Source organism: Ambystoma mexicanum, chromosome 8 (assembly GCF_040938575.1).
Source record: "Ambystoma mexicanum isolate Mex_15411 chromosome 8, UKY_AmexF1_1, whole genome shotgun sequence".
NCBI classification, from domain to species: Eukaryota; Metazoa; Chordata; class Amphibia; order Caudata; family Ambystomatidae; genus Ambystoma; species Ambystoma mexicanum.
In genome coordinates, this window is record NC_090929.1 from 109925761 (window position 1) to 109938439 (window position 12679).

At 46.7% G+C, this 12679-nt stretch overlaps 1 protein-coding gene across 19 annotated transcripts in view; it reads right to left on the reverse strand.

The window, feature by feature from the left end:
• Positions 1-12679, reverse strand: part of GAPVD1 (GTPase activating protein and VPS9 domains 1) — a 1092811-nt gene that overhangs the window by 871427 nt on the left and 208705 nt on the right. For all 19 annotated transcript variants that reach the window (XM_069609416.1, XM_069609426.1, XM_069609418.1 and 16 more), the window contains one exon: positions 11096-11939. In XM_069609416.1, coding sequence (XP_069465517.1) covers positions 11096-11939 — 844 coding nt within the window. The remainder of the gene's footprint in view (positions 1-11095; positions 11940-12679) is intronic.

Sequence of the window (12679 nt, forward strand, 5' to 3'; positions counted from 1 at the left end):
TTATAACTGCAGGATGCGTGTGCACTCACTTCAAGTAACAGGACAAGTTCGTTATCAGATCAATAGTGGCAAAGGGCGTGGGTACAGTGGTATAGGGATAAGAAACAATGGGGAGCAGCAGTTGCCTGGCCAATACCTGTGCAGCCAAGCCCGTTCAACAGGCTACACCAGGGATCAGGGTCAAAACAGTTAATCGGGCAGCTGGACACAGCAGCTCTCACTCCACAGGGCTCTCAACACAACGTGCGGTGCAGTAACAGAAACCCTGTACTATTCCGCCACTTCTGCTGGCCTCTGCTTGCCGCCTCCGAAGAGCTCAAGAGACCTTCCAGTTCCACGCTTCCAAGGCACTGTCACAGCTACACAGCGAAACAGAGGACAGTGCTGAGGTAAGGACCAAGCAGCGTGTGAAAGGCGATATGTGAATCAACAAGCCGCACCAATGACTCCGGCCCGGCCGCTTCACAAAGTTAAACCTAAGATTCAAAGTTCCTTCCTTAACTGCAAGAGCATCAGCACAGTGAGGATTGCTACTAGTATGGTGCTCCTGCAGGCAGGGGTGTGGCAACAAAAGTCCTTTAATGGTTTGCTTTTCCGTGAGCCAGTTTCATCTCAAGCTTAGCATTGGACTGGCACCTGGAAGAGCGCAACCCATCTGAGCAAAGAATTCTTGCAGCGGGGTAGGCAGATTTGTGAGCATTGGTTGCCTCATAAGAAATTGTTGTTAGGTAAGATTTTCATATTTATGATACATCTTTCTGACCTGTTCCAACCCCAGAACTTTTGACTTGAACTTGGTAATTATTTTACCTTGTCCCTAGGTGAGTCGGAATCCTTTTGGTTGCTCACCTAGTCTTTTACTCTTTATATGGATGACCTTTTTATGTCTCTCTATAGTGCTTGTTTGGAGTTTTAGTTTACTATAGCTTTTGGGGGATAGGCTGGGTTGCCCCTTTGGGCTCCCCTGTTAATTTCTCTTTCATGTACTTGGGTAAACTACTGTTCCCAATTAGTAAAGAGGGATTTTCATTGCATTTACATTTTGTATAAGTGATCCAGCACACCCCACCTTATGTGGAGTGCTGGAGGGTAGGGGATACAATCTGGCAACATTGTTAATTGCAGGTTTACTTGAATGGCTGGTGGCAGTGGTTTTACCTTAATGACTTCTAGTAGTTATTACTTGCAATCTGTTCATTCAGCCTTGGTAATGCACTAGAATAGTGGGTTCCTTATTTTTCCCCCCATTAACAACTATAGTTGTTGTTTCTGAGGTCTTCCACTGCCATTCTAGGTGGGAACGACCTCAGTGGAAGTTGTCTCTTCGGTCGGAATCCTTTGTATTCCCCACCCAGGCTACAGTGTCTGAGATGGCAGAAAGCGAGGGAGGAGTACAAAACTCTGCAGCCCTTTGTCTTTCACCATGCCTGAAAGGAACTAACTCCCAGTGGAGGGCTGGATGTCCTGGTTGGACAATTACTTACCTTATAGTCATAAGGTCCATTACTTACCTTAAGACATTGGGTCTTTCTTAAAGTGTAATTGAGTTTTACTTTACTTGAATTGCTGAGTGCATTCAGAAATAGTTGTGTGTTAATACTGGTCATTGAGTATCTTAAGGCCCCCTGCAGAAAGTATAGGAGTCGTTTTACTAACACTGAACTGAGTTCTAAAAATTAATGTTGCAAGGAGTATACTTATAATAGATTTGGTTTATTAAGTGATTTCGTAACGGAGTGTCACTGCTTGACTGACAGGATCTACGACCCTTGAATTACTGAATGTATTCTAAAAGTGTATCTAACCTGGTTTTACTCCAAGAATAGCGGACTGCCGTTCTGAATGTTGTAGGTTTGGCTCACCTTGAACTTCTGATTGTTATTCTTAATAAAGGTTATACTTTAGGTTGTATCCCTCAAGTATGGACTTGGTTTTCATAATTGTGTTTATGATATGTTATAGTCCTCATTTCCCAACAATGTATCTGAGTTTACATGGATTTAAATAAACCATTTATTTTTTACAAAACACAGTGTTTCTTTGGACTAAATCTATGGTAGGATTTCTTTGTACCAAGCTACAGCCTTCTCGCCATCCTAAAATAAGCCTGGCTGCTATGTCCATGCGATCAACATTCTCAGGTGGTACAGCCTTATACTGAGAGAGGAGCTTATGTACTGTCTCAGATGTATGGTTTTATGAAGCCCTTAGTTGGACTTTAGAAAAACCTTCCCAACAGTAATGCAGGTAGTCAGAGTAGTCTGGCTGGGATGGCAAGCCAATGTGGCTCCTTTAGGATGGGTGAAACATGGCTGAAATTCTTGCTTCCCATTATTAATTTAGCAGCTGTGAGTTGGGAGGCCTTAAGTGAAGCCAGGTGTATCGCTGGAAGGAGGGTATTTCTGCCATTGACACATGAGATTAAAAAGGCTTGGACTGTGGGTCTAAAGTCTTCGGGTGGGAGGAAGGGGTTCACCTTCCGGTTAAGGGGTACCTGGGCCCAGGAGGTGTGGGCCTTCATGTTGGCAACAGTGCTGTCCATTGTGAACCAGGTGAGGTGGGAACCCTTCACGTTGCAAGTTATTTAGCCAACTTTTAATCTTATCCTGCTCAGATGGGTCACCAAACAATTCAGTACGTTTGAGCTTCAGGTATGTGTTTGCCATTCAAGCTTGGACAGAGAATCAATTCCAGAGGTGTGCAATAACCCAGGGATCACAGACTTGGGCATAACTGCAGTGCTGCTTAATGGTGGAGGGAGATATCTGGGTCATTGAGAAGGGATTCCAATAGCTCCACTTATAGATTAAATCTAACTAGGGAGACTATTGCCTTGAGCGACTATTGGTGACTGGGTGGCAGGCAGGACAAGCTGGATGCTTTCTGCCAGTCCGAAAGGTAAAATATAAACCCATTTGAGGGCCTTGCCAGAGACTAACAATAAGTTACTCACTGTAGCGACTACCTTACTCCTAGTCCATAGTCCCCTCTCGCCCATGCTTGTTGGACATTCCGTCCTTCAGGATGGGACCAGAGCACTTTTGTAAAAAGCATCAAAAATGTTGAATTTGTGTCCTTTTATTTTTACGCGGGGTACCGCAAGTGGCCGTAATCCCACCCTCCTGAAGGTCCGCCCCGCGCTATGCCCTTCAGTCCTTTTCTATCGCCAGGTATGAGACCATTTAAGCAATAATGGAGGATACTTTTTAGAGGGGACGGCGGGCGGGCGTATGGAGGAAAGGGGATTATGGACTAGGAGTAAGGCAGTCACTACGGTGAGTAACTTTGTTATACTCCTACGTCCCGTCCCCTTTCCTCCATACTTGTGAGAGATTCCCAAGCATGCACCACAATTAGTCTGGGTGGATGAAAAAAAAAAAACTTTACTGGAATAAGTTCTTAAGAACAGCCTGGCCAAACTGGGCATCAGCCCTGGAGCTCAGGTCCAAGCAATAATGCTTACAAAAAGCTGATGGGGAAGCCCACATAGCCACCTTGGCAATGGTTTCCCAAGGAACATACTTTTGGAAGGCAACAGCAGCCGCTTTGCCATATACAAGATGAACATGGATGCCCTTCAGGAGGTTGAAGGCCATGGATGCTATAGGCTTCTTAAATGCAGGAGGCAATCCATTGGGAGATAGTTGCCTTGGAAGCCGGTTTCCCTTTCGGGTCCCCGAACGTGACAAAGTCGTGAGGAGCCCCTGATTTCACTCATTCTGTCGAGGTAAAACGTCAGGGCTCACCTGACCTGCAAATTGTGCAAGACTCTCTCAGCATCCAATGCTGGGTTAGGAAAAAAGACAGGTAAGGAGATCGATTGGTTCAAATGAAAATCGGTAACCACCTTAGGCAGGAAAGAAGTAGGAGTGCGGAGCACAACCTTATAGTTATGGAAGGTGAGGAACGGATGTTCAGCAGAAAGAGCTTGCAGCTCGCTTAATCGCCTCACAGATGTTACTGCGATCAGAAAAGCGACCTTCCAAGAAAGGTATTTGAGATCGGTAGTAGCCATGGGTTCAAATGGTTTATATAATAACGCGGTGAGGACCACATTAAAATCCCATTTGGGATAAGGTGCGCGCATCGGCGGGAAAATATGCAGAAGACCCGCAAAATGCCTTTTAATGACTGGATAACAAAGAAATTGAGGTAGGCTGCAATGGCAGATAAGTAAGTCCTGCAAGACAAGACATGAATGCTCAAAGCGGCGAGGTGAGACACTGATAGAACAGTGTCAACCGTAGCGTGCCTGGGGTCAAGTTGTTTAGCTAAGCACCAGTGACAAAAACAACCATTTGCTCCTCTATTCAGCCCTTGTAGACATTTTTCTGGCTGCTTGGATCATGCGCATATTGTCCTCGCCCAAATTAAACTGCGCTAAAGATCTGAATTCAGGCACCCGGCAGCCAAGCTAAACAATTGTGGGGAGGGGTGGCACATCTGGTGATCACACTGGTGAAGCGGGTCGGGAATCAACAGCAATCTGACCGGAGTAAGAATTGACAGATGCTGAAGTTCTGAAAACAAGAATCTGGATGGCCACCAAGGAGCTGAGGAGGAGAGTACAATTCAATGCATTCCCCGAGTTTGCAGAGTGATCAATGAATCAGTGGAGGAAAGGCATAAGCCTTCATGTTGTGTCATGGAATCTCGAGAGCGTCTCCCAGGGAGGACACCCGGAGACCGTCTCTGGATGCATATAGAGGAAGTTTCCTGTTTGTAAAAGTCACCACTTCTGGAGTGCCCCACTGGCGTAAAATGGTGGAAAGAACATCTGTGTTCAATTCCCACTCCTGACTGGCAGCTAAGCGAGTCTGCCGTTACATTGATGTGACCCAGAATGAGTACAGCAAGGTGCCAAACCTTGTGCTGGATGGCCCATTCCGAAATCTGTATGGCTAGGTCTACAAGTAGAGGTGACTTGGTACCATCCTGCTTGTTGATGTAAAACATTGCCACAGAATTGTCAGTGTGAATACGGACTACCTTGTTCGTGATGGACGGTTGAAAGGCTTGAGCGCCAGAAACACAGCCAGGAGTTCCAGATAATACATATGAAACTGCCTGTCCTGAAGTGTCCAAAGGTCGAATACTTTGAGGAGACAGCGTTGCACCCCACCGAAGAAGGGAGTCCATCGAAGACCACCATTGTAGATCTGCCGTCATGGAGGATGGAACTGGGATTATCTTGGAATCCGGGTCCGAAGCCTGAGACCAAGAGCTCTGAAGAGACAGCTGACTACGCCTCATCTTCAGACGTGCAAGAGGGAGGGCTAGCAGGCAAGAAGCCATTAGGCCCAGAGGTTGCTGGAACTACCATGCCATCATGTGCAAAGACTGGAGGAGGAGCCAACACGTGGCGGATAGGTCCGCAATCTTGTCCGCCGTTAGGAACACCTTGGTACTGATCGTATTGCAATGGAAATAGAGGAAAATCAGGTCTTGAGACCATTATGGAAGATTTCCACCAGTTCACCGACAGCCCAAGGTGGAACAGGAGCTGTAGGAGAGTAGAGATTGGTCAATGCTGTCTGTGGGCAAGGACTGTAGAGGAGCCAATCGTCCAAATATGGGTATACGTGAACGCCATGCACCCTCAGAAAAGCTGCAATGACCTACATCATCTTCGTAAAGACACGCAGAGCACACAACTGGAAATGTTTCCCTTCCAGGGAGAAACGCAGATATTTCCGATGAGGCGCCATATCAGGATGTGCATGTAAGCATCCTGAAGGTCCACCACACTGAGCCAGTCGCCCTTCCGAAGAGAGGACTTTATTTGGTAAGGCGTGATCATCTGGAATTTCTCCTGGGGAAGAGAAAGATTGAAGTGGGAAAGATTGAGGATAGTGCGCAGGCCAGTCTGGCCAGTCTGGTTGGGTTTGGGCACTGAAAAGACGGGAGGAAACAGGCTCCACCGCTCTGAGGTCTAGAAGTTTCTATACCTCTGCTCTGAGGGAGGGCGACCCGATCTGCTGGAAGGGAGGGTTGAAGGGCAGGGTGTGGGGAGCAGCGGGGGGCAAGCGAAAACCCGCAGCGCGATGGACAAAACCCACCGGATTTCAGTGATGTCTGCCACGCCTCCAGATGAGACGAGATTAGTCCTCCCACCGGAGTCTCATTCCACCGACCAGATCTATCATTTGGATGACTTATCGGCAGGGAGACTACCTGTCCCTGGAGAGGAGGCCGATGTCGTCTAGCGTATCCGCAGGAATACGATCCTGGAAATCGGCTAGCTCTTTCCACAGCCTCAGATTGGCTGCTGCCAGTATGAGCTTGGTGTTAGCTTGACGAAGTTGGAGCGCCGAATTGGCAAAGACTTTATTGCCCAAGGTTTCAGGGAGCTTATCCTCTTTGGAAAGGATTTGGGCCGCTGCCATGGAAAATGCACAGGCTGGCTTGGACTGGAGGGTGGCTGCTGCCACCACCGTTGAGGAAGGGAGCGGACAAGCAGATAAGGCTATCGCCTCAGAGGCGTGAAGCTTGTATTGTGCGTAAATCCTGTTGAGGTGTAGCCTGGTATGGGGTTTAGCCCAGACCTTACAGGCCTCAGCCAAGAAGTCCTTCTGGAGGAACAGGCCGGTGGTGCACTCCTGAAGTGACAGGGTAAAGGCTCCAGAAAGCACCACTTCCTGTGGAGTGGGGGCCTCAGGTACTGGAATATGAAGGAGGGCCCTCATATTCAGGACCCGGTCATGGAATGCTCCAACCGAGCAGGGCTGCTCAACGCTATCCTGATCAGCTTAAGGCTCGTCCAACAAAGCGGGAACAAAAGACTGGTCCATCACGCGTACCACCTCAGGTTTTAAAGTGCTATCCCGCTCTGCCGGTGTCTTTTCTATAGGAGACAGCGGGGGTAGAGGAGGGAGTGGTGGAGGAAGTCCAATAGGGAGTGAGACAGTACATGGCAGTCGAATGAAGGGCGGAACAGGTTTTTCTTGTCCACATAGCGTGGAAAAGGCTGCTCAGCCCCAAATGAAATGCTCCCAGCACCAGATGTTGTGAACGTTGGTGTAAGAGAGGTATCCAAAATGGCCACCGTGGACCAAGGAGGTTGGGCCGCCATTTTGTCGACACCTGAAGAGAACTGCATCACATGCAAAATGAGTCAATTGTCTCCTCCAGGGACTGAAGTAACACTTCAGCCTTGACACAAGGATCCTCGGCCGAGTCGGTGCTGGAAGGTCTCGGATGTTTACTGGACATCTTAGAAACTGCCCCAGAATTAGCCTCCAGTGGAGGAACCTCGACAGAGCCAAGTACTGGAAGACCTGTGGTCCGTGACTGCCCTCTTTGCCCCCTCGACAGAACCGGTACCACCACGGCCCTGAGCGTGGGACGACTGAGGAACGTACCTCACCGACAAGACCTTCAAAGAGGAACTCTCGATTCTGTCGGTGCTGAATTTAGCCCCAAGAGGAGGAACCTCAGGTTTGACCCCTGGACGAATAGCTCCCTCAAGAGGGGGATCGATCCGTCACTCGGTGTGGAAAGCTCCAGAAATGGAGACCTCAGGGCGAACCCCGGTATCCAGAGCCACAGAAGAACTGGGCTGAACTTTCGCACCCAAACAGCGAACCTCGGAACAGTGTCCGGTTTGGGCTGGTCCGTTGTGGGAACCCTCAGACCATTCCGGTGCGCCTATTAGGCCCTTTGTGAGGCACCTCTGGGGAACCCCTGGTGACTGGCTACTCTAGCCCCTCCTGGACCTGGAAGACCCCAGAAAGGAGTCCCCTAGCCGGGGTACCCAAAAAAGTAAAGAACTTACCGTGGGTTTCTTCTTTTCGTCGATGAAAAGCTGGAAATGAGGTGGAGGAACGTGCTGAAAGACTTCCTCCCACCGAAGAAGACAACGTTGGAGTGTCCGGACGGAGAGGGAATCGCAATAGAAGCACGAACCCCAGCGATGTTCTGGACCTAGACACTACTCCAAGCAAAGAGTGGGTAATCCGCCCTCGCGAAACGACGTTCGCATGAAGAACAGGACACGAATCCCCAGACATTCCGGCATAGATTTAGGACTATATGACCATGGAACCGGAGCAGGAAGGACAAAGGGAATAAAACAAATTCCCAGTGATGCTAGTGCGTCCAGCCCCAACCTCACGGAGAAAAGGACTGAAGGTCGATAGGCGTGCGGAGCTCAGGAGGGCGGGGTTACACCCACATGCGGTACCCTGCGTAAAAATAAAAGGACAAACATTGCACATTTTTGATGCTTTTTACAAAAGTGCTCCGGTCCCAAAGGACGGAATGTCCCACAAGTAAGGAGGAAAGGGGACGGGACGTAGGAGTATCCCCTTTCTGTTCGCAAGTAGAATGGTCCGTGTGAGGCAGTTGATCGTGTCGAACGCGCAAGTGAGATTAAAGAGGCCCAGGGGGCATAAGTCTCCTTTGCCCATCATTAAAAGTGTCATCCTAGGACCTGAAAGGTTACTGTTTCAGTGCTACATTTTGTTATAAACCCATATTAGTAATCTCGGAGCAGGCAGAATTGCTTAATCCAATCTTGGAGTTGGTTGGCAACTGCCTTCTCAATGATTGTTCCAAAGAATGGCAGCCTAGTGTTCAGTGAAATGTTGATGAAATTGGGAAGAGCTCCTATGAGGCACAGTGGTAAGCGAAGCAGCTTAGTCTACTCTGAGATGTAGAAGTGTGTTGAAGCAAGTTTTATAAACCAATATAATATCAATGTGTTTTATTTCTCGGCCAGCATCAGAGTTGCCACAATTACTCAGTAGAAAACAAGAAATCACATGTGTACTAGGCCATTCCACTAGGCTGATTTTTATGAGCAAGTTTCTTGTGTATTATCCATTACCAGAACAAAAAATCCCTTCAAAGCATGGGTAAACAAAGTAAAGGAGGATGGAAGGGCTATGGTGGAAACTTTATTAAAGAAATATTACAGGAACAAAACAAAAAGGAACAGGGCCACAGGGGACAATATAAAAAGGAGAGGGTAGAGGCTCCCACTGGGGAATGTCTGGAGGGATGTGCATGGAGAAGAATAAAGGTAAGAATTCAAACTCACATTTACGAATGTTCTGTATAAGAGTAATACAAACTAAACCAAAACACTGCATTTTCAAACTTATTTTCCTACTAAGATATTTCAAACTAAAGTAGTCGGATATTATACCCATAACCCAGCAGCAGCTGCAAAATATAGCCCTCCAACAACAAACGGGTCCCACACCTACTAAACCGATGGATGAAACCAATTTGATAGAAATCCTTTCGGGAGTGAAAAGGAGTGCATCAAACAGATAGCAAAGGAAGCACACACTACCACCCCAATCATAGCTGGTGGTGCTGAAACATGTCTGGGGAAGCTTGTGGTCGTGCAGAAGGATGTGACCGAGCAGTTCGGGCTGGACTGACCCTTTTGGGGTGTGAACCAAGCCTGTTTTGCATGGGGTCTTTCTCCTTTTTTAATGGCTTGGCATGTAAAGAAGGTTGGTCTGGAGGGTTGCCCAGAGCAATGCCAGAGGTTAAGATTAGTTCTAAACAGTCCAACCATCACCCCTTTTGTTTTTATTGTGCACAACATGCTTACTGATGGCCACTTCAAACTGTAAAATCAAACGCAGTAGACTACAATGGAAAAGGTTAGCGCTTGGTAATCGTGTAGTAGAATTTGAAGGATTTCAGCTGCTTCCGGAAATGAACTGTCCTCTGCCAAAAGACAGATATTTTAAGGTATGCACCAACACCAGCATTTGTTAACCTTCTTGGGCAACAAACTTTAGATTTAATTGTTTTGCCAACAACCAAGACTTGAATTACATGTGGATGTACACATTTAACAATAAGGAGTAATGTTGGGTAAGATATTAAACATTGTATTAAAAAAATCAAACATCTGTTAAGAACTTGCTGTTTACATCTACTTCCTGTCTGCTCAATCATATTCAAATTTAATACATTTTTGCTTTGTGTTGAAAAACAAATAATTTTCCCACCCTAAGTTTTAATCAAAAGGCCGACACATCTTTGTAATGAATAGTAGCATTTGTTCATTTAAGGGCCAAACAGAACGCAGGACGCTTAGCAGTTGGGATAGATAAAAACTCTCTCTGGAGCCGTGCCAGCCCTGTTAAGCCTTATTTTGGAAAATGAAGACACTCATTCCAATCTTACTCCATGACCTCCAACACTCTGGACTTCGGTCCACCAAGGGTTTTCCCACTACCAGCGCATTGAGACTAGAATAATGGTAAAAGGTGCTATATAAGTGACAAGTACAATATAATGTAACATTAAGCCATACATCGGGCATTTCAAAAGTCCCCTCAATGGCGCTTTGGTACACCTTTAATAGAACGGGCCTACCAGTTGCCAAAATAATAATATAATGGCATAGTTCAGCTGACCAAGGGGTAAAAGTACACAAGTATGCTATTGGGATCATCACAGCAATGTACCTAGGACTTCAAAGAGTGTAGCTTCCTGGATCTTGTGTTAGCTTGCAAGTGTAACAGGTTGGTACAGTTTTGAAGGCTGCAATGTAATATTTGTCAACATAATCCTTGCGTAACCAATGAGCTCTATCAGATGGCTTGCATGCATAACAAAACAAATGTCATCTGGAAATTCGAAGTTAAACGACAGTCTCAACCAATAGTGTCCATGCTCTGCTGGGGTGAGAGAACACTACCCACTCCAAACGGCTCGTTCCTTTGCTAGCTTGTGGAAAATGCTCAGACCTTTCCCATTTAGACAAACCCTCAAACAACCTGTAGTCCAAAATAAAGACCCAACACCACCAACCCTGGCCACCACCAATTTACTACATGCAACGGCTAAATATTTTCTGTCTCCAGGCACAGTTTACAGTATAAGAAGTCCCCAGAGGAGGTTGTCTGAAGCAAGCTTAGAAATCATCGTTCATTACAAATTCTGGAATAGTCAACTCAGTCTTCCTTCCATTCAAGTTAATATTTTCAAATGGCAGGGGAATGAGAGCTTTGAAGAAACAACTTCTTGACATATTACTTGGAGGACAATAGTCATAGGATAATCAGTGGAAATCAAAAACACAAAGCCACTTTCTAATAAGCACTTGGTTGACATGATCTTAACGTACCTGCATCAGATTAAATCTTGCCACCTCGTTAATGGGTGCATCTGAGATGATGCCATACTGCTCCGGGTTGACTACTGCTGGGCAAATTAAACATGCCAGAAGAAGATCAGTGCACATAGCCCGCACTTCACCCACCTCCAGTCTTTCCACGCAAGACAGAGTTTTGTACATTTGAGACACAATCCACCGCAAGCTGTGTGGAAAGCAATAGGTGTTCTGCTTGAGGTATCCAATGAATTTGTTCACCAAGGCCACCAATTTACCCTCATTATATTCCACCATCTCCTGAACCTTTTGCTTGAACTTCTCTGTGCCCTTCTCCCCAAACACCTTCTCTTGCTGCGCTGGAGAGAACCGTTCTATCAATTTGTTCGGATCAGTTTCTAGGTGGTCTTCATCCTCTACCAGTAACTGCATGATGGGCTCGTGCAAAGTCGCAGTGAGGAAGAGTTTGGCAGAAAAGAGACCCTCTGAGAAGAGTTTGAATATTATGCTAAATGCACAAGTGCCTCGTCGTAATAGTCTACGGGGATTGTCACTTTCCTTGAGTTCAAATTCAATCAAGTAACGCAGAACCTGGAGGAGGTAGCTCTCATCCTCCTGCATTATACAGTTCCCATAGAGAGACGTAAAGACTGTATGGATAACGCTTTGAGTGCACTCGAGGTTGAGTTTCTCCCCAGCAACAAGACATGAGGCGATGAGACGGGGGTTCTCCCTGAGACGGTTAAGGAACTCTCCATAAGTAGTCTCCTGAAAGCCCAACTGTTTATAACCATCGACAAACTGTGTGTCTTCCAAGATTTTGGCATGTTGGCAACATTCAGCTGGGGAAGCCTCCGCACTGAAATAGGAGCAAAACACAAAATTAGAAAGCATGCGTGTATAACCTATCCTCAATTCAGATTTGAAGTCATTAATATACTACTGCATCAGAAGGTCTACAGGTAAGTGATGTAGCTACCCACTTTACACCATAACAATCAGGCCTATAAACACCGTTCCTCCCTGTCCCCCCCACAAAAAAGATTTGAACAGATATTAGCACTTGAGGCGGGTGCAGCAGCCCATCAAGTTTGGCCGGAACACGGGCAGAATCCAATGATACAAGTCTGCGTTCCAAGCAAGCTCACCACTGTGCGCACCAACATGTCCTGTTCCCTGCCTCACGCAGGCATCCCCCTGCTGCCTCACCTCTCTTGCCACCTCCCACGTAGCTTTGATGTTGCGGCTCTGCTCTGAGCCTCGCTTCCATTTGACAGCCATGCTGTGTAAGTATTTGTTTAAAACAACGGATCGTTAACTTGCCATGACCTGTTGGTTCAAACAAACACATAGCGACTAGCACCATGGGACTTTAACCCGGGGTGTTAATAGTCATATTTGCCGGCCCCTGCAGGGCTGTATCAGGTAGTAACGGCCAGAGTTAATAAGCCATTTTACAGCTCAATGGTGGTGTCTTCACTTTGATTCGACTTGCCCTGGTGGCGAGTTCGGGAAAACACGATAAACTGCGTGCGCCACAAAAAGTTCCACAACTGTCTTACCTGATCTGAAAAGAGCATTTTCATTTTTAGGAATTAC